At 37.8% G+C, this 22,763-nt stretch overlaps 1 protein-coding gene across 2 annotated transcripts; it reads right to left on the minus strand.

Annotated features, from left to right (window-relative positions):
* Window positions 1–16,583, minus strand: LOC135683369 (uncharacterized). 2 transcript variants are annotated; one of them, XM_065198604.2, is made up of 10 exons: window positions 16,427–16,583; window positions 15,743–15,896; window positions 10,465–15,531; window positions 9,957–10,151; window positions 9,290–9,550; window positions 8,655–8,888; window positions 7,835–8,101; window positions 4,505–4,678; window positions 3,430–3,560; window positions 1–1,963 (listed from the first exon to the last, which is right to left on the minus strand). In XM_065198604.2, the coding sequence occupies exons 2-10, from the start codon at window positions 15,828–15,830 to the stop codon at window positions 1,931–1,933; spliced, it is 6,450 nt and encodes a 2,149-aa protein (XP_065054676.2). In that variant the 5' UTR covers window positions 15,831–15,896; window positions 16,427–16,583; the 3' UTR covers window positions 1–1,930. The 2 variants fall into 2 exon arrangements, with proteins under 2 accessions (XP_065054676.2, XP_065054677.2); XM_065198605.2 differs by having other exon boundaries at window positions 2–1,963; window positions 10,465–15,525; window positions 16,427–16,582.
* Window positions 16,584–22,763: the final 6,180 nt, after the last annotated feature.

Raw genomic sequence — 22,763 nt, forward strand, 5'->3', positions numbered from 1 at the left:
GCGGTTTTATTTGTAATTGAAAAAATAAAAACTTTGAAGAAACGGTATCAATTTTCAAACAAAGTCGACTCCTTTTTTCACAAGCTTAGAGGTTCTTTCAATGTTTCAAAGCATGCTGGTTCGAAGATGTCATGACATAAAAATAAATTTTATGTGGATATTAGCGTCTTAGCAGACATGTAGCTAGGATTTTCTAGCTTCTTTATACTTATAAATGAAAAGCCTGACAATTTTTTGTCTTTTCACCGCGGACTATTTTCAACAAAACACGAAACTTCATTTGTACTTTAACCGTTGCGGTGAAAGCCTTTACAACGGCATTGTTAACATGTCACTTGTGACGTCAGCCGAGAATTTTAACAACTCCTGGTGATAATCTTGTTTCCGCTTCGGGAAATTCCCGAGTCCTGGCTATGACGTATTTGACGGATAAAAGTGCAAATATCAGAAAAACGGCGAGTCTAAGAAGAAAACTTTTTTCAGATTTGAAATCAGCAACAAATTTTGCATCGATTAAGTCAAAGTTATTTTTGCGTTTCAGTTCTCCTTTAAACAAATTTTCAATGCTCTTTTGATAAGAGATTTCATTCAATTTGTCAAGATTACCCACTTTTTTATCTCTATTAAACATAAATCTTCTTTATTTTGAGAACCGTGAACAAAATAAAGCTTATTCCAGGGTGGTGACATATCTTCTGGAACAAAGATCGGCTGCCTACTACACATTGCATTTTTCTACAAAATGGAACATTTTCGCTTCATCAAAAATTCATGTTGATGATATTTCGTTTATAAACTATTCAAACACCCAAGCAAAATATTTTCACGCTTTTGGACAGAGATACAGCCTCAAAATCTACATTGGACGTTGAAGCATTTCAAAAGTACAAAGACTTTGATGTACTCTTTAGAAATATTTTTGATAACTTTAGGCATTTAATAAAATTTTTTAGGCAATCTTTAAAGAGGCACCAACGCAAAATTCCGACCCCAGAAAATTGCACAAAAATTTTGGTCATATGAAGTGGGGATAAAAGTTCTACTGAAAATTTTAGGTGCTTTGTATCGCATACATGTTGCGGGAAACAAGCGTGAGAAACCAGTACGACGGAATTTTTGGTAACCTAGTATTTTTACGGTCCAATGGTCATCAACAAATGATCGATTGATCATCTGAAATCCGAAAATAATCGTGAAAGCTCTCTATTTCTAGATGGGGATTTCTCGGTACAAGGCAAGCTTCTGCCTAGCGGTAATGGCTGCTCACGTCAGTGAAATTAAAAATGTGGATATAATGAAGAAAGAATTAAATCTGTCAAAAGTAAAGTTTCGAGCCGCTCCTAACCGGTGAGACCTTGTCCAGAATAGAAAAAGTTTTTTCCTATTTTATCCTTTTTGCGCCATGCTCGTTCAAAATTGGTTTGTTTTCAATTTTCATAGATCGTGACGACAATTAGGCGCTCGTTCAAATCTTCCGATATCGGCCTCCAGACGACCCGCGCTCGCAGACACTCGTACCCTTGCTCGCTTCAACTTTCTTCCCCTAATTAGACCCTATTTCTGTATTCAAGACAGCATTGAGCCTTCTTGTGATAGTCTTTGCTGGTCACATAACAAACTAGATGGACGAAAAATGTTTTTTGGCGATGCCAAATTTTTTGCGTTGATACTTCTTTAAAGGGAGGATAGTCAACAGCTTAGAAATGTAGAACTAGATGGAAAAAAGTAGAATGTTTATAATAAATGTACTTTTCATTGAAAAATAAAAGCTATTGTGTTATAATCATGCTTGTCTTCAAATGTTTCAAAAGAAACCAGCTTGATTCGTCAGTTTACTAGATTCCACCAAATTCAATATAATGTTATCAGTTTTTAAAAGACCGTTATTTACATTTTTACATGTTAGAGCTGAAATCTACAAGTGAATTGTTCACCTTTCCTTGAGCTCGTCCAATTCTTCTTTCTGTTGGAAACGAATAATACCATTTTCAGTGATAATGAGAGAATTGATAATGGGGGTAGGGCTTAATGAATATGGCAACTAAATACTTAAGGCTGCAGAGATTGCAGATGAAGAAGTTAAAAAACAGCAGCAGCAGACTTTGTAAACCGGCTCTGATACCCAAATGATGATGCATGTGAGATCACACTGTACCACCAAGTGAAGCTTCAGGAGATTTCCTTGTATTGTTTTCATCTAGGCTGAAGAATTCAGCGCAAATTTTGGTTCTATTTGAATCTAAATAATATTTATGTTGACTATAGGCGGCAAACTTGAAGCTGCCATAAAAAGGCGTCCTGTTTTATACTGCAAAGCATCTAGAGCAATGCCTATTTGGAACAGAAGACTTTTTGATAAACAGGTAAACCAGCAATTTTTGTTAAATTTATTTTTCATTTGGCTATTAAGAGCTTTGTTGGGGAGATGAGATCTCACTCCTATTGTTTGAGACAAAAGGCTTAATGATTTGTTCGAGCCAATCAACGTCGAGGGGCAGGGACGCATGCGTATTCTAACGAATTATCCCTACAAAATCCCGGTGCTCCTCAACACCAAAAGCCAGGGAACACAACGAGATCTCGCAAACAGATCGAGTTTGTTGAGAACAGTAATTTTAGTAATTTCTGAGGAGTTTAACGCATATAATTTAAGGACGTATTTTTGTTTATTTTTCATTTAGGGGTTTCCTCGGAACTTTTTGTAGATGTAGTCAAAAGGGGAAGATCAAAATTCGAAGCTTTCCGCCTTAAAAATTTGAATAATTGAATTGAAGGTACGTTGTCTGTTGTTTTAGTTGCCTTGGCCTGGCTCTAGTGTCGGAGGTCAGTTAAATCAGGTTGTATTGTTTACATCGAATGTCTACTCTCTGTAAACACTTAGGCCGCGTCATAAAGTTCTCGATGTTTTTGCTTACCTTTGGAAGTAAAGTGAGCCTTAATACAAACAAAAAACAAAACAACAGAGAATCCAGGCAGGTTTTTCAGTATGAAAGATATTTCTGCTATGATCAAACTCCCATGTTAATGTGAATAATGATAAGCTCCGACCGCTCACTTAGTTTTGAAATTCGATCGCAAAGTTCTGTTTGTTCCTTTCTCGGGGGGTTCTATGCCTCTTTGATTCAGAATATATCATACGCATGTGCAATGGCCCCAAAACGGGGGTACTCATTTCATACTCAAGAACTTGCTGCATCTCATCTCCCCAACAAAGCTAAATTTTCAAATTCAAATCTGTTTTGGTTATCTAATGACTGTTTTCTTTTCAAAATGTTTCCCGTCGCGCATTTTTTAAAGAATTAATAAAAATAAGAACATTTGACCGACACTTATTAATGTGAAAATTTCAAACATTTGAAATTTTTTAAGAAGTGTCATGAATATTGAGTGGAAGTTAGCCAATAAATAAGTAAATTACTATTTGCTTACCAGATCATCAATATCTTTCTTTTGATTTACTTTTGGTTCAGATTTCGTTATTACTTTTCGCTTTGAAATGTCGTTCTCTAAAGTCGACGACACTGATTGTAATCTTGCCAATGCTTTTAAGCTCTCAGGGGCTGAAAAACAAAAATGTTCTGTTTAAAAAATTGTGTTATTAAAAGTTTGTATTATTGTGTTATCAAGTTATCTGTGCTTTAAAACAGTTGTCAATTTTCTAATACTGTCTTTATCTAAATCGTTTTTTGTATAAACTTCGATTACAAAATATTGCCTCAGGTGAACTTTTCTTACTATTCTAAACATGTTTCGCTTACTGTTTCTTTCCTTGATTCGGCTTTAGGTATTTATAACCAATTCAATAAAATTATTACCAATTGATACCAAAAGAACGATAGATTTAAATCCAATTAGCATTGTACAAACTCTTAATTTATTTTTCAAAGGGCCTCTCCAGCCAAAAAAAAATTTGTTTTATTGACTAGAAAGTTAGCATCTGGTGCGTATATTACTGCAAAGTCGTTGTGTTTGCAAAATTTCAATTAGTTTAGAAGTTATGAGGCTTCAAAGTTGCAACCTTTCTAGAAAAAAACGACAAAAGCCGAATCAGTTTTGTAACATTCTGACGTCACAATGTGCGGCTCTCATTCACGTTCAAAATAAATAATATCAAAAGTGGCCGATATGAGATTGCCTTTTGATAATAATGGGTAACTTCATGCTTGGATATTGGAAATTTTAATTGGATAATGATCAAATCTAATCTCGTTAAAACAGGACATTTCTATAGTTATTCGCAGCGATACAAAATTTTCCAATATATATCATTGAACTCAATCGTTTCAGGCGCCATGCTGCCCCCAAGTTCTATTTACTAATCTCAACCCTTACACTTTACCCACGATTTGCAGGTAATTTCCTACGTATAAATTCATGCCATGGTAGCTTTATTGCTTTATAACAGGACCTTTGATGCTCCATGAACCTGTTGGACGGGATGGCAATGTTCCTAGATTAATTGAAATTGCAAATCTTTAACTTTGTATTAAATTTGCTTGCATACCTAAACAGTTTGTCTCGTCACATGACCTAGTTCGTCTAGCGGGTCCAAGTATAGAGCAATCGTGGCCACCCTCTTTCGGCACAGGGTTGTTACAATATCTTGTTGACATCGAAGTGCCACCACATACACCAATGCAAGAAGTCCAGGCTGACCATTCTGAATAACCGCCGTCAACTGCAATAAATGCTCCCATATTAACTCAATCTGGTCATAGCTAAATCAATTTTAACCTTTTCAAAGCACAAAAGCAATGAAAACATAAGTGTTTCAAGCTTAGGTTTTCCATCAAACTGGCAGAATAGCTCGTCGGTCGAAATAAATAACCAATATAAAAGCAAATGAAAGAAGTATAAAGCCAATAATTGCAAATGGTGAAATAAGCAGGGGTGGATCCAGCAAAAAACCTGACTGAGTTCCAGGCCAAGGATAGGAACTTTCAGATAATGCATTGATCATTGTGCATAAGACAACATTATTATTCATATTTATGCATTTTGGTGACATTGAGGGGGAGGGGTAGGTACTATCTACTCACTAAATCTAGATTCTAAATTTCTTTCCGACAAAAAAGTGCCTCTGTGAAAATTTTTTGCAACCCCCTTCCTTTTCTCAATACCCTTTTGTTTGTTTTGGGTGCCACATCAAAGGTTTTCTCTTTTGTTTTGCTCGCAGTTTGTTGTTTTGCCTCCGTAGACACTAGCCTATTCATCGAAATATGGTGTTCAGTCTGAGCATAGGTCTTTCGTGCCATCAAAGACTGCAATTTCAAGCAAAGGCAGTTACCACTCCTGGAAAATTAACGGTAGATCCTGGTTTATCTCAAACACTCAATAATTTGCTAGAATGCTGTGAGGGTTGCGATAATAAGACATCTGCAGTCGCCAATTCGAATTCAATGTTTTGTAGTTCGACAACAGAACAGAAACTATAGGTAGCCAATCAACTACGGGCTATTGTACAGCTCTCTTACAAATATGACATCATTTCCGAGTTCCAGATGCTGTTTTGACTGAGTTCCATCCGTGTTCCAAACAAAAAGTTCATTGTTTCAATTCATTCACTTCCAAGGCACAAAACGTTTATTTCCGAATTCTAGGATTGACTGCTGTTGTCCTCCACAGCGTCTGGAAAATCGTTTCCAAACCACGACAGAGAAGAAACTGGTAATTTTAAGATTTTGAAGAGACTGTGATAAAACTTTTAGGTTTCACTTTTAAGGTTTAAATATTACTTGTTTCAGGCAACACTATTTTTAGCTATATGTTGCAAAACTGACTGAGTTCTGTGCACCAAGGAACTCACTCTAGATCCGCCTCTGATAAGAAAGGCCTCCTGGTTGAAAATATAGCTGTTGGCGAAAACTAGTTTGAGTTTTAGCCAAATGAAACTAATCTAACACTCTTTAAAAGCTTCAGAAAGTTAGATAAACAGCCACTTTTTGTATTTGCTAGTAATAAATGAATACACATCATGACTAAAACGTGAGGAAATTGAAGATCAAATAATTTACTTTGCAGATTTATGTTGAAAATTTTAGTGTAGTGAACTTTGAAAGCCAATTTTTCCAAAAAGAAATGATGTCTTTGCGGCCTAGCAGTTATTTGCAACAAGGTTGAAACTTTCTGCTTTTGATTTATGGGAATCAAACATAAAGCGGTTCTTGTGTTTGTGCTAACCTATTAGTTCTTGACAATTCTCTTTCTTAGGATTGATTCTTGTCAGAAAGTAGCATTTTCCGGTACAAACAAGTCATATTTTTCAAAACGGGAACTTTCTTGTTTATCGTACACTTTCGGACCAAAATTATTAAAAGCTTTAACGTCTATGTGAAACGTTATAAGTAAAAAGCGTTTTCGGGTCCTGGAGATTTTTCCCTGCGAGAAAACTACGAAGAGAGAATGCTGCCCTAAGTTCTGTTTAAAGAAGATACATTAGTCCACTTGCAAGAAAGTCGTCATTGGTCAGCTGGATGAAAGGATTTAGGTACAATGCCTGCCAAAAGTACTTGGAACATCCAGCAATTTACGCTTTCATTCCTTTCATGAAAAAAAATTGCTACTTCCACCTCCTTCCCCCTAAAACAATGTTGATGATTTAGAGAAATATCATAAAAGAAGCGCAAAAGTAAGTGTTTGCCAAAATCCTAACCCGTTTGATAGTAAACCAGCATTGTTCTGTAGGGGAGAGGGGGATGATTGATTTTGACCTTGGAAATTGATGTCAGTGTTCCAATACTTTTGGCAGGCATTGTAGATAAAAGCAGACTTTGCATAACGCTGGTTCAAAGCAAACATTACTAGAACATGTTTGAAAGCAAACTTTGTTTTAAGTTCCTTAAATTCAAGCTTTTCTTAACGCCAATTGAAAGCAAACCTTGTTTGAAGCTGTTTTAAAGTACGCTTTACTTAAAGCTGTTTCAGAGCAACCTTTACTTAAAAACGTTAATTCAGATAATGTTGAAGAATAATCATCAACTTCTTGAGTACCGATTGAACGATACAATAATTCCCAGGCAATAGAACACAGGGTCTGCATTGAATTTGTGAGCCATTTGTTTAATTTGTTGTTCAACAGGGAGTTGTGTGTTGATAATGCATGCAGAAATCTACCAAAACTATTTGAAAAAGAAAGGTCTAACCCTTTCAAATCCAGCTACAAGTCGACACTGTTTGTCTCTGATCAATTAAGCCTTGACTAATTGTCCCTTTTTCGTGTCTCTCTTTTTGTCAAATGAGAAAATACTTAAATTATGTAGGTTTTTGAATGAAAATTTTCTCAAATAATGTAAGATTTTAGTTCGGCTTTTTTATGCTTAGTAACTTAATTCATGTAAAATTTCATAAATTGACTGTAAAAATGCATGAAGCGGCCTTTTTGAAAGTATTTCAAGCCTATCTTAATTTAGTCCAGAGATTTTGCATACGTGTTGGTTTTCGTGATAACTCTGTTTGCGATATCAATTTTGTGACTATCTAAAGTTAACTTTTTATGTACAGTTTACTGTTTTGGTGATTTCTTTGTGGTTTTCGACTACCGTTGAAAGTTTGAGACCCAGAAAAATTTTGTCGCCAAACTTTTGAACGGCATAAAATCTGCACTATAAGGACAAAAAGAGAAAAAATTGAATCCCGGCCAAAATCAAATTTGTCAATTTTTACCTGAGCTCAATAATGTTTTTCAATATAAAGTTTCGGCTTTTTCCCAAAACAAGACAGCTAAATGGATTGATGTACAGAAAATTGCAAAATTGGTTCACTATCTAAAAATATGTTCCAATGGATTGAATAGTTCTTTTATTTTTCTAAATAATTTTGTTAGAGCTATAACTACCTTGAACTTTTTCTCGTGCAATTGCTTTGACGGGACTGTTTACTTGAAACAAAGCTGACAACGATTGCAGACCAGATGGAGTAGGCCAGACTTCGAACTCGTTGCCAATGACTTTTGGGTCCCTGTCTAAAGATGGCACTTTGAACTCTGGGGTCATCTTGCTTAATCTTTCCTTCTTCATGACATAGGCCGAAGAATCCAGTGGAGATTTTATTGGGGTATTTGAAAACACTCTTTGTGAGGTGAAACTTGGTTTTCGTAGATTATCTAAAAGAAAATTTTAAATTTTTTATATCCTTCGTGATTTGCACAATACAGGTTTCCATAATAAAAGGTGAACATCGATTGTCTGCAGTAAGCACTAAACAAAGACGTCATGAAGGTAGCGTGGACGAGTTGTTGAGACGTTCGGCTCACAATCTGAATGTCGTGGTTGACCAACTGATCTTGTCCGTAGGGATCACATTCCACAAGCCTTCAGCCAACTCAGCTGTCCATCATTTTGAGGTCAGTAACTGAGTTGCCAGGGCAATCGTTATAGAATTTTTATCTAGAGGCAGAATCAGCTACTAGCTACCAGAACCTTTACCTGCGTTAACAAACAAATATTGTTTGTTTGCTAGCTAGCTTGCTGCTTGCTTGCTAGCTTGCTGCTTGCTGGCTAGCTTGCTGCTTGCTTGCTAGTCTGTCCGTGAAGAGCAATTCTATTTAAAATTATATTGGTATATGTATCAACGTTTACTCTCTGATCTAGAACAGAGATGTTTCAATGGCACAATTAGCTATCATTCTAATTAGTTGATATTACAATATAACATACCATTGTTAGTGCCACATAGGGTATCTACACCAGTGGTATCAAAGAACTGTTCATATATTGTAATATCGCCACTTGAGAAATGTGTGAGCTTGAAATGAGGTCCTTTGTTAGGTCGTCCAAACATCAGATGCGTGTTTTTGTCTTCCTGGTGACAAGAACGTCGGTTGCACACATCACAGCCTCTTCCAAACCCGGAAACCGCAAACAGCTCACAATTTGCGTAGAGATACAAGCCTTTATGAATGCAAGATGTTTGTTAGATAGGCAAGGGCATTTTCTTCAAATAGACAGGAATAAAGATTTAAGAGAATGCCAAAATTATGGATATCATTGAGCCAGTAATTTGACATTGGCTTCTCAAGCTGGTCTTCAATTAATGCAAATGATATGATAGAAAGATAGTTGAAGCAAAATTAAGCCTAAGAGTGAAGCACAATTGTTTAAAGATAATCGTTACCTTTGCGGTAAGATAAAACTAGTATTTTCTGAATCCACGGGTAATCTGGTACAAAAATTTTGGTAATATATTGAGTCGGCAAAAGAAATTTTCCTTCTGTTTTTTTAAAGGTTGCGCTACTTTCAAAATCTGTTATTGAGCATAACGACATATATCATATATTCCAAACATAACTAACCTTTCATTGGATGCCATGTCATGACGTAATCAACCCATCGATCCTGAAACTTGTCAAGGTCTTCCTCTAAACACCATGTCCCTTTTCGACTGGAAACAGCTCCTTCGATCTTTCCCCTGTTTACCCATAATGCCATCCCGCGGGAATCGTCGCTTCCCGCGCCTGAATCAAACAAATACATTCGTGTGGGGCTCTCTGCACTGTCTTTGTATATTTTGCTTGTGAGTGAGATAGTCAAACCATCTTTGCAAACATCTGGATCTGCAGAGAAAATATACCCTATTAGGATGAAAGTGAATATCTGCTTTCATAGCAAAACATTATACATAGTTTAATCTGTCCTCAAATGTGAGGGTGAAAAATGCATATCAACATTTTGTTATTATTATTCCTCTGCTGCTGATATCATATTATCAATACATGTAAGACTTAGAGATGTGAAGCAATTTTCAAGATCTCCAACATGGACTCAAAAGCTGTCAAATAACCTTAAAGCTTTCGAGAAATACGGATGCAAACACTATGGTACGACTGTGAATTAACTTAAGTTGGTCTATATGTTGGTGATAGCGTTTTTCGGTCTATATGTTGATGAAATTCTGCGGTTGTTGTGCGTTTAAAAAAGCGAAATAAATAGTGTCAATCAAGGACGCGCCCTCGCACTTACCACTAACGCATTCTCCTTGATAGTCTCCAGCATCTAGATAGCCTCGATCTAATCCATCATTTAGTGTTGCAATACCGCTATGCATTTTGATTCCTCCAATCACAGACATACTTTTGCCAGGGGATCCTAAGATCTTGCCGCCTCGAACTGAATTCAGTGACCAGTGATATTTCAAAGCTGCTGTTGGACTCTTACCTAGTTAAGGACAGATTGAAACAGAAAATCGAAAAGCGGAATTGATTTCTTTATTGTGAGCTGTTTTTATATCTTAGCCAATCCAAGGACAGTCACTGTCTTTCACAATGTTTGTTTCCTTCCCACCAATATTGGTATAATAGTCTTAAAACAGTGCTGGTTGTCCAGATAAACCTTTGCTAGATTAACTCGAATAAGTGTACAGAACTCGCAGGAATCAATGAATTAAGAAGATATGGGCAAAGCCTTTTGAATAAACTTTATCACTTTTAAATGAATCCCCCAAATTACAACTAAAATAGTTTTAAAATACCTATTGTTGCTCTTGTTGTTGTCCCATAATCTTTGGAGAACCTTGCGCTGCGCTGGCTTTGAAATGGCGAAGGCTGAAATCTCGCCAAAATGGACTTCTGTTCGGCACCTCCTTCCTTCTTTGCAACGTCTTCAAATTCTAGTTCTTCATTGGTCGATCCTGAAGACTTGAGTGAGGGTTCTTTGCCTTCAAAGGCTTTCACAGTGTTGAGGTTGTTCTTTTCTTCGTGATAAGGGCTAGGCTTGCTGGCAGCTGGCTTCTGTTTCTCGTTGCCGTTATTTGAATAAGTGACAGGGGCCAGCTTTTCCTTGTCCGCGTCGCTTTGCTTCCCTTTGGTCTCACCTTCAATCGGCCAACTTTCAGGTGCCCCTAAAATACTGATATCTGTTGGCACTTTCCCTTCAGTTTGTTTTTGTCCTTGATCGCTGCCTGCATGGCTTGAATCTGTTTCTGGCAGGGGCTCTACGCTATGTTCTTGGTTACTCGAATCAACACTAATTTTGTACATCTGAGCTGCTGTTGTCTTCATTTTCTCAACTGGCTCTGCAGTCGGCTTACGTAAGCTTGACTGCTCGCCATCAGGCATCTTTTCCACTACTTTTGGTTCTGGCACTAACATCGGTTTATCCTCTGTTATGTTACTTGGTGATATTTCTTTTTTCTCTGTGCTCTCAGCTTGTGGCCGGCTACTGTTGTTTGCGGTTGCCTCAGTTTTCTTTGCGCTGTCTTTTTCCTTTGCTCCCGATAATGCTGCCACGTCATCCTCGAAGTTGTCACTGAATACTACTGTCGAATTATGTGGAAATGTCCCTCGCACAACCCCACCTTTGATTATAACTCCATCCTCAATTACCCCACCATCTACTATTCCACCCTCTATCACACCACCTTTAATAACACCTGATCTCACAACACCACCTTTAAGCTTGCCACCTAACATCACGCCGCCAGCGAGATGTCCTCCTTCTATGATCCCCCCTTTTAAAATGCCACCCTCAATACTCCCACTTTTCAAAAAACCACCTCTAATTTCTCCTGATTTAATAACACCTCCGTCAATTTCGCCCCCAGATACCTTACCTCCGTCAACTTCTCCTCCTCTGATCTTTCCGCCAACAACTAATCCAGACTCAATCTTGCCCCCATAAATGCTGCCTCCCTTTATAAGACCTCCATCAACTTTGCCATTATACAACACCCCGTTTTCCATTCGTCCATTTTTGAATGTACCCCCCAATATTCTTCCACCAGTTATTTGCCCTCCTTGAATCTTACCTCCACTGATCTCTCCCCCTGATATGAAACCTCCCGTGATGTCTCCACCATGAATATTTCCACCTTGTATGTGTAAACTGTGAGGCACGAAATTTGCAGTCGGTGTGTTCTTCCCAATTTTGTGCAACAGTGGCGTTGTAACTACTTTGGTGGCCATCTTAATTGGCATCTTTTTATTTTTAGCATACAATGGCCCAGTGCCTGGCTTCGTGAGTGCCCTGTGGTCCTCTGCCAAAAAGTTTATCGGCATCAGATGCTCGTCGGCATTAAAAATTTCTTTTATTTGATTCACTGTTTCCGTAGGCATAACTTGCGATACCTCTTTGCTCTTGTGTTCGTAATTCAGCTGATCTTCAAATATGTTTGGCGCAGCATTTTCGCTATATCCATAACTTTCGCTTTGCTTTTCGTTGCCATTTTTTGCTGTCTTTCTTCCATTCGAGGATTGTTTTCCTTTCTTTTTGCTGGTGACAGATTTGCTTTGCGCTGCATCGCCTTGATTACTGCCAATCGTTCCATCTTCGTTTTCTTTTATTTTCTTGATGAATTCTTCAATTTTGTCGCCGTTGTTACTTCTTCCTAAAGCACTTTGCAACATATCTTCGTTATTCTTAATCATTGCTAACAAGTTATTGCTCTTCAAATTGTCAGCAACATCGTCGTTTCTTTCTTTCCCCTGTTCGTTTAATTCAATTTTCATCGTCTCCTTCCCAGGTCTGTCTCCTTCCCTTTCGGCCCATTCATTGCTTTCCTTCCCTTGAAGAGACTCTGGGACATAATCGACAGCTGACTCGGTTGTTGCAGGATGAAACTCTTCTAGTTTCCCTGTTGGCTTTGACAATACCTCTTCCAAAGTATCTTCGTCATCGTCTGCCAACCTTTGGCCTAAGCCCGGCTTCTTCGCTGCTTTCACATACTCTGCTGTCAAATCCTTTATTGTTCCAATAGGCAGCTCTGAGCCTTTTCCGTGAATCTCCTGTTCTCCTCCTTCCATCTCCTCTGGCAAATGAAGCACAATTTTCATTTTATGCTTTTTTGCGTGTTTTTCTTTGCGTCCATGCTGCTGTTCGCTTTCAAACTCTTCACCGACATCTGAACTATCCCCATCGCTTTCTCTCTCATTTCCTTCATCAAATTCTTCTATCTTGGGCCTCAAAGATGACGGGTCAAACAGTGCCATTATTTTAGAGTGATCTGTATTGACAAAACCTTGGACCTTCCGAAGGTCTTTTGAATCCATACTTTTAAGGGCATCCCCCATCACATTTTGTGCCATTGGGTCAAGTCCTTGCTTAAGTATCTCCTTGTACGCGTCTCTTTGCAATTTTGGTGCAGAGAAGAATGAAGTTGATGATACGTCATTTTCATCAATTCTGTTCAATCCATGTTTTGCGTCTCCAGTCAGCTTCTCGACTGAGTCCCCGAAGTCCTTTACTTCTGCCGATTCACGGTTGCTCTCGAATTCATTGTCTTTAGTTGTTGTTCCAATATTCGCAATGTTGTTCATATCTCCAATTACTTGTCCAATCCCTTCTTTAGGTGGTTCTTCAAATCCTACTGGAGTTAAATTGGATAACCTTCCAAATTTTCTTATCTCGTCTGCTGGATCCGTTGGTAGCTGCCTCGTTTCAGGTTTAACAGTGCCATGCCAATAGTAATCTTTGTCGTCTATTTGCGATTTGCTTCTCGTCTTTTCTTTGGCTTTCAAAGGTGTTACAAATAGTTCGTTTGCCATTTTACCCTGCTTCATACTTAAATTCTGCAATCTTTCTGTTCTTTTTCTTCCATTCTTCCGTCGTTTTAAAACTTTTTTTACACCAAACTTTCGGACGTCTTCGTTCTTCTTAGGTTTATTCGCCATTTTTGCGCTTTTTGGGTCCTTATCTATATCCTCCTGTCGGTTTATCTCAAAAACCTTGACTTGCTGCAATTGTACTTTCCGGGCTACTTTATCTGATGCCCTCTGTTTATCAGATACCATGCTACTCAATTTTTTCCCCTGAGAATTTTCAGTCCGTGTTTTATTACGAGTAGCAGGGCCCATTTTCAGTTCCCGTGCTAGCTTAAGACTAAGATTTTTGACACTGCTCTTTCTGGACGAAGTTACAACGGGCTTTTTAGAATGTCCACTATGTTTCTTAGAAACTCTTCTACTTTTCTTCCGTTTCAGCTTTTCAACTACGATGTTCCTAATATCGCTATCCTTCAACTGAGGCGATCCTTCCGCGCTATACGTATCCGCTAGAATGCCAAGTGACGGCTCCAAAGCCAAAAGATCAGCGTTGTTCTTTAGAGACTTGATCTTCTGCTTTCTATTTTTAAATTTTTTAGCCTGCGCGCCATTTTTACTTCTACCATCATCTTCCGCATTTTCAGTCACCTTATCTTCTTTTTCCAAGAAATTTAGAAAGTTGTTCATCTGAACATCTTCCGGGTTGTTCTTTATCCGACTAATTATTTTCCTTACTGAGGCTTTTGTCTTGTCATTCATGCCGTTAGAAATCAATTCATCTTCCTTTAGCAGTGAATTATACATCTTCTCTATCCTTACATTGTCATTTGTACCAAGAAATCCCCTTTTTGTAGCTGCCTCGTCATGGTAACTAACATTCTTTATTTCCTCCAGTAGCTTAGGCTTGTTTATCACATATGGATTCTTCTGCACAAATGCGCTTTCCTCTTCCTTGAATTTCCCCACAATTTTGTCTATTTGATTTTGGTTGTCCCTTTCTAACATTGCATTTGTATGCTGCACAAATTCTTGCTGCCCCTTATCGACGTTTTTTGTAAGAATCATTTTACCGATAGCCTTATCTTCGAAGCCAAGTTTATCCTGAAAGCTTTCTAGTGCGTTCAACTCGTTGGGCGTCATTTCTTCCAAATCGTCTTGCCGACCATGATTAGCAAGCGCTTGAGTCTCTACGTCAACATTTTTATTTACACCTTTCAACAAAGACACTCCATCTTTCACCGCGTTTTCACTCCCATTAGCGGCTGTGCTGTTGTTAGAAACAGCGCCAGTTGTATTCTTCTTTGATACCTCTTCATCCAAATGTGAAAGAATCTCAGGAAGGTTTGCTTCCGATGGGTCCGGCATCTTCTTCTCTTTGACCAGATCCTTTTCGGCGGGTTTTGATGACTTTACATTTTCATACAATGGCTGGTCAAAGCCTGTCAAATGCGGCATCGCTTCCGCCTCTTGTTCGGCACTCATGAGATAGATTCCATCACCAATTGTTTTGTACCCATCAGGGTCGCCATATGGCCTTCCAATGTTTTCCTCTGCAAATGTACCTGGATTTGATTCTATTTCTTGTCGCAATTTGACATTTTTCCTTATTCCTGTCCTTCTCTCTACGACTTTTGCGATCCTTTCACGTACTTTCCCTCCATTTGGAAAAGCCGAAGCATGAACAGGTTTTAGCAATGTTCGTTTCACCCCTGGGAGAGTGTCGGTCGCATCTTGATCGTCAATTTTAATGAAAATATTATTTTTCCCAGAAGTACTTTTTGTCGATCCCTCTTGCGAAGATCGTTTTACTTCTTTAGATGTAGCAATGTCATTGTTTTTTGAATTTTTATTAATAGCTTCAAGAGGTCCCGAGGGCAGAGCTGCAGCAATCTCGCGGGACAACGACTCCCCAGGCTCCCTTGTTGGACGCTTCAGCTCTCCTTGTAATTTTCCCGGCCTTGTTATCTCCGATCTTGCTGTTGGCGAATCTGTTCTTTTAACTTCTAGAGTGTTGAATTCATCACCTACCAGCGACGACTTTATCATCCATGCTTCTAAAACTCAAACACAAACCAAAATTAGAATTTCATTTTATATTCGATTTTGCAATCAACTTCAGCTTTTTTTAACTTTACCGATACACATGATGTATAAAAAATGTCAGAATCAAAGTTGCAGGCACAAAGGATATGCATTTACGAAACAAATACAACATTCTGATACTTCAATTTAACTACAAGAGTCAAAACAGTTATAGATAATTTTACATACCTCCCTTTGGCCTTTTGCACTGCATTAGCAATGGCTGCAATAACGCAACTAAACTGCATAGCAGAATGTGTACTAATTCTAGTCTCATCTTCGATTGAGTAGATCCCCAACTCCTCTCAGTGCATTATGCATTATCAAGATTAATTAGTTGTCCCTAAAACAAAATAAATCAAACATGCAATTTTGAATATTTTGAAAGCAGTCTTTTACAATTAACTTGTTTTATTTAATCATTTTTGACCGCCAATTTGTTTTCCTCTATTGAAAGAAAATTTGCAGCAACCACAGAGTCAAAGATCATTTAGGCCCTATTTTAAAATATGAAGCCGCAAAATCAAGGTGAAGTGCAGCATATTATAGCTATTAATATGTGAATGTTTCGAGGGATAAGTAATAAGATTTCTTAAGCAAGAAGATTCAAAGGATGCTGTATTCATGCGTAAGCTATTTCAGGCCTCTTGGTTCCGGCCATTAATACATAAAAAATCACGAGTCAATGATAGACATTTGTAAAAATCTGGCCTTTTGCAGTTTAAAATTACACTGTTAGCAGAAGGAGTAAATTCTGCCTTGGTTGGAATTTATTGCAAAAAATCAAGTTGCATGCTTATCTATCTGACCATAAATGTCTTAAAAGGGCTTAGAAATGATTATTTTGATATGTCAATTTGCAATTATATTTACCTCTTCTCAGCATAGGGATCTTTCGAACTCGTCTTGCAACAATTTCCCATATAAAAAGCAAAAATCTGTTTATTCTCTGAAATATATATTGCAAAATTTACAAAATTGAAGTTTCCGTGAATTTTGCAGCATCAGGCCTGAGATTGACCCGTGGAGCCAGTAATGTCAATGTTACGCCATTTTTACTGAACCATGACGAGAAATTGAATCGGGATACCAGCAAAACTGAACTCAAACAACGGTTTTCTCCGAGCGTAAAACCCGTTGCTCGTTAACTGACTGTGCTGTAGAGTGGGGACCCGTGCATATGATATACTTTGAGGCAGTCGTTCTGCAGAGTTGTAATATTTAAGCTGATATATGCCATCAATATCTTGATTCTACTTACGTTGACCGCCGTAACTCATTAGAAGAAACTTCCATGAAAATTCTCTGACTCTTTGACAGTTAAAGCATATGTTTCTTTCATTTCGTCTCATGAAACAAAAAGTGTTGTCAACAAAGTGTTTTTTTCCTCCTCTTGATTCAAAGAAATCGCATAATCTTCAGATTATCAAACTGCCGAATTTTTATGATAAATGCGACTCAATGATCACGGCAACTCTCATTTATATAAAGGTAATCTACAAAGAGATGAAGAACCTTTTGCTATGAAAAGCTTATTGCCGAAATTAACGAATTAGTAGAAGGCGATAAAATGTCAGTTTAGAAACAAACCACTAGATTCAATTTGAAAATCAACATAAAATAAAGGATTGTCCCTTTTCAAGAATTGATTTTTGCAACTGGTATCAGTTTGCTTTACTTTGGCTGCTGAGAGAATTGTAAGAAGGAATTCATGCTAATTTTGAATAGAAAACAGGTTGGTTCCTTCTGGCGATTTTCTAAGGAACTTTTAGTCCATAAAACATTATTTCATTCCCTTACATTGTTCCAATAAAAGGGGAAAAATACTACACATTTGGGCATACCTCTAAGTATCTATATCAAATTCATTTTTCATCTCTAGATGGGAGTAAACATGGAATTTGGCTGAAAACTACGCTTGGAGCGTGCTTTCTTGGCATCAAGTTCCTATTTCAATCCTATATTTACTTGAAAAGCTGTTTTTCATGGTTTTGTTGAACAGGGATTGCGTGACTTGTTGTATTAGATCGTTTTTCCTGGCCTTTCAAAATCGCACTTGTTCCATTTTTACTGTAAATTAATCCGTCTAGTTATTTTTTAATGAGTTTAAGACGGCTTAGTCATTGAACAATAGCCAATTTAAAACTCTGTTTGAATGCCCTAGCCGATTCGCTAGTAATTATTGTGTATTTCATGATTGCATTTGTCATCCCCCTCTTATGTGGATGTAATCTCAAACTGCAAGCCATTGTCCTAGATTGCGCAAGGGTACATTATGAATACATTTGTTCGTTAAATGGCATAGCGGGTTTGTATAGCTTAATTTTTTTAGCAAATGACTTTTATTACTGGATAAAAAAACTGCATAATTTTCCATTGGAAACATTGGTAGCAAAGTATGATGATAAATAAATGTTTCAATGTAAAAATCTTTTCAGAATGAACTAATCCCGAAGATTTCTGATATCTCATTCAAAGATTTCTGATTTCATTTGAGACGCTAAATTTTCGGACAGAGAAATTCGTACCATAAAGTCTTAATTTTGGACAATTTCAGACAAAAGCTTCAGGCGAAATGTAAATGGCGTTATGAAACTAAGGAATTCTCAGGTAAACATTTTCAAACACAGATGAAAGTGAATTGAAAATTTGGAGGAAGCTGGGTCCACATTGATTGCGTAAAAACAAATAATAGGGCCATTGATTAACGGTTAAACATAATAGAGTATGAGGGGAGCCCCTGTGGTAACACAACATTTTTGTATTTCAGTTCTGTCTCGTGTCTCCGTGAAGCAATTCGGACAAAATTCATTGCCAAGCCCCTCAATATTCTAATATTTGTGCAAAAACCCAAACCTGAAGCCTGCGTTACATACACGAAAATTTAATAAAGGTTTATTGGAAGATCTGATAAACTTTATTAAAAAAGGTGCAAAAATTGTAGGCGTAGTTTTTGTGCTGATTTTAGATTTGAAACCATTGGGAGCTAGCTTAAGAAGGGCCGGGGGCTTTGTGAAGCTCGCGTCTCAAGATTTCCTAGTAGCAAAACTAGGCTAAAGACAGTTTGGGAGGCCTGCATCTGATAATTGTAAATGCATTGAAAATTGTTGACATCGAGCAACTCCAAAAATTAAGGTAGCAGTGCACCTCTCAAGCCTTCGTTCTATTTTTGCCAATGCGCGCATCTACCCCAGTGGCAAAGATAGAATGGGGTCAGAGGGCGCGAAAGACTCCCCTATAAAGCTAAACATGGTTGTCAATTTCAAGCCCAAAAAACACGCGATGTGACCTAATTTGACTGTATTTAATTAATGCACTTTCGGAAATGTTTAATTTTATTAAAAATTGGTTTCTTGATCAATGCTCTGTCAAATTTGGCCTTTTCTGGCATTGATCGGGGGGGGGGGGGGAGGCAGGCAATTACAGGGAAAGGGAATTTCACTATTACTGTATTCTTAAAGCGTTTAGTTTAAATTCGCCTACTCCTTCTGATTCGCTTTATTTTTCTTCGCTTGCAAACAATAGCTCCGCAATGTTCTCAGGATAGTATAGTAGGGCTCCGTGAACCAATCAATTAACAGATCATCTAACCAGCCGTGATTGGCTGGTTCTTTTTTGTTGACTATGCTTTGTAAAGCCTGTCTCTTTACTCTTGCTACAAAGTTTGCACGCTTGAAGTGTTTTTCGAGGCTGCTTTTACATGAGTGCAGCAGTGACCGACCAGTTACTTTGTTTTCCTTTTGAAAAGTCCACCAGAATATAGCATATCTTGCTTCATTCACTGACAGCAATCGTTTCTCTCCATACAGTGTGCAAACAAACCTTTCTAAGCCGAGTAACAAATTACCACAAGTAACAATTTTTCTTGCCAAGCTCTGATAACATTTTTGGATTTCTTCATCGCCTCCAAAAAGCGTTTCCAAAATGCAGGCTTTCTTTTCGCAAGAAGGATGAGATGTAGAAATTTCCCGAAAATGCATGCAGGCCAAGGAGCGCTTGCTTTCGCAATAAAGATAGCGCAAAAGCATTTAGACCCACTAGTCTCCTGTATTTTCCTCTTCCGTACTACATAAAGAAATGCAAGTTTTTAGCCTCGTTGGCTAAAAGGATAACAAGAATATCAACATCTCCAGAGCGCACAATGCAAACTGTCTCCTGTCCATTATTCATCCGTAGGGCATGGTGAAGTAGGTAGCAGATTTTGGTATCTGCTTTCCCATGGTTTGTGTTTGACTTTCCCACCTAAATTAAACCTTTGCTCTCAATCTTAACACAAGAATTTTTTCTTGCAAAGTATATTACTTGATCGTTGAGTTGAGACTACTTATTGTGGCGCTAGAAATTCTCTGACGGAGGGGCTTGACCTTCCTTTAGGGGGGCTATGCAATTGGAGAGAAAGCATGGAATCCCAATTGCAAAAAGACGCACAATCATTAAGATTATGACACGACATGAATATAACAGACAAGAAAGAACAGCTACTTCGAGCGTGATTAATATTCTTTTGTGGGGAACTCGCCTTTATAACAAAATATCCCTAAAAAGACAAAAGACATATGTTAAGAAAGTTCTTTGTAGGCCTTTTTGCATGATTTTTCTATATTCACAACGCTGTAAACTTTTCTGAGTAATAAAAAAAGACTTCATTTAGTCATTAAACAGAATAGGAACCATGACACGAAAGTTAGTACCTGAGACGGCACCATGGTGGGGGAAATTTTCGAACTTTGATGCTTCCAGTTTGCTGGAAAATTCATTCATTCAAGACATTTTTACTACTTTACAATACAGTCTTATTCCTAAAATAAACATCCGCGGGTGGAACGCTATTTGACTGTTTTAATCGATTTTCTGGTAGTCATTCTCATCATTCGCGCAACCAACGCTGAAAAATTGTAATGTGGAGTTTAGCACCCAGCGGTTTCAGTTTGCAAATTAACGGTTGAAATATTAACGTGCCGAGGAGTGAAGAGGAACAAAGCGAAATGAAAATGAAAACAATCAAATATACCATCGACTATTATTTATTTTTTTTAACTAACGCCACCACCAAATTTGCTGAGTAAGTACCAAAAATGTCGAATCTGATGAGAACAGATTCAGAACTCTTGGGGGGAGGGGTGTTATCCATGTGTCCCAATGTGTGTGTGGGTTATTAGATCTCAAATGTTTTTTATGTCTTTTTAATGCTATCTCTTTATCTTTTGAAATTATGTCCCAGTGATTTAAAATTTTCCTTACATTGATAGTTCAACTGTCTCTTGGTATGCATCAAAGTATTCGATTTTTGCAATTTTTATGATTGTGTTCCAGATAATTCTATGTTGAAGATAAAAATAACTTACAGAAAGTTTTTCGATTCTTTACTCCGAAGATTTTTCAAGTTCTCACCGAAATTTCACCGATTATTTTTCCAGATTAATTTTTGGCAGCGGGTTTTTTGGTACTCTGATTGATTTTAATGCAGTATGTAGTAGCATACACTTGGCTGTTTTGCATCTGTATCTTCAGTTGTTGCAAGGGCAAGAGGATTAGTAAGAGCTTTGTCTATATCAACAGATCCCTTTTCTTTGAACGATGTTGAACAACAAGTTTTCAAAACTTCTTATATTTCAAGAACATATGTAATTTGAAACTATTATCACTGTCTTTTTGTTTTCGTAAGATTACTACATCACCAGATAATAACAAAAATTACCAATTTTTAAAGGGTGATAGCAGAAAACAGTCAAATTAGGTCAGATCGCGTGTTTTTGGGCTTTGACCTCCTATATCTAGAAAACGCCCCCCTAAATGCCAAAGCAACATCCGGATTCGTAATCTACACAAAAAGTTGAGTCATAAAAAGTTAGTGTGGTTAATTGCCAGCTCAGGTGATAATGCTCCCCCTCTCACCTCTGGTCTATAAGAGGCGTCTTGGCCAATGATTTTTAGAGGGGGCCAGAAAGAAAATAATTAAAAGGCACTTTTATCTTGTCTCTGTTTCTTCATAACTGCTGTGAACGTTTTTGACACCTATAGGTCGGTAGAAGAGTAGAAAAAGTTGCTACCCGAGACGGCACCATGGTTACCGTCGAAGGGGAAATTTCAAGTTCGCCAAAAATTGCATTTTTTATCAAAATTGCACTTTAATAATAGAATCTTATTCTTAAAATGAATATCCACTGGCGGGAAGCGATGGTATTTATTGATTTTCTTGTCCTCGTTTTCAAATGTTTTACCTTATGCAACAAAACTGCATAAGTTTTCAAATCTGGGACAAAAAATGTAAATCTGGCGATAGGCACAAAATTGTCACTTTCCCAGTCTGCAATATCAAATAAAAAGAGAATACATGACTAATATTAACCAGTTTTTACTGATCCAAGCAGCACATCACTCTATGGTAGAAATCGGTAAGTTGTGAGAAATATTGTTTGTTTTTGTGAAAATCTTGTATTTTCTTTACAAAAGTGAATTTCTTCTCAACAATACGGAAAGTACTTTAGTCCATGTAATTTATGTCGCTAAATGGTTCGTTCACTTCTCCTCACACAGCTCAAGTTTGAAAATTTTTCGACATAACAGTGATTTTTCCGAAAATCCGAAAAGTTTTGAAAACAGAGGGGACCACAGCCCCATCTGGCCCCCAGCCACGACGCCCCTGAGCCCCTTTCCCTGCAATAGTATATTGCTGTGCGTCATGTCAGGCACCGCGGAGCAGGGGGCTGGGGGCACTAGCCCCCTTTTTTGCAAAGAATGCCAAGTATTAAGTAATAAACTACCAGTAAAGCCTCTTTTTATACGGTTTTACCCCCCCCCCCACACACACACACTCCTTTTAGACCCCCCACTTTTCTCAACGCTCCGCGGTGCCTGCATGACTTGCAATCAAGAGTTTGACGTGAGTTCTGGATCTTGGTTATTTGAACCTTAATTTTGACTCGCGTGCGAGTTTGACGGTGAATAATAGTTCTTTTCAGCGTGTTCGCCTTCAGATTTCACGGTAGAAACAAGCCATTCCATTGCGTAAGACGATGGTGGTCTTATTCCAACCCTGCCTCTGATTGGTTGATAGTACAATAGTCCTTCTTAGCTGATTCTTGGGAAAATAACTCTATGTTCACGTGTTTACGGCAACCATTCACATGCACAGTTCATTCCTCCAATCAAATTGCAGAATCCAACAATCTTCCAATCGAGTTGCAGCATTGACGGATGTTGGCGAGAT

This window comes from Rhopilema esculentum, chromosome 7 (genome assembly GCF_057945365.1).
Source record: "Rhopilema esculentum isolate cy_ngs chromosome 7, ASM5794536v1, whole genome shotgun sequence".
Lineage (NCBI taxonomy): Eukaryota > Metazoa > Cnidaria > Scyphozoa > Rhizostomeae > Rhizostomatidae > Rhopilema > Rhopilema esculentum.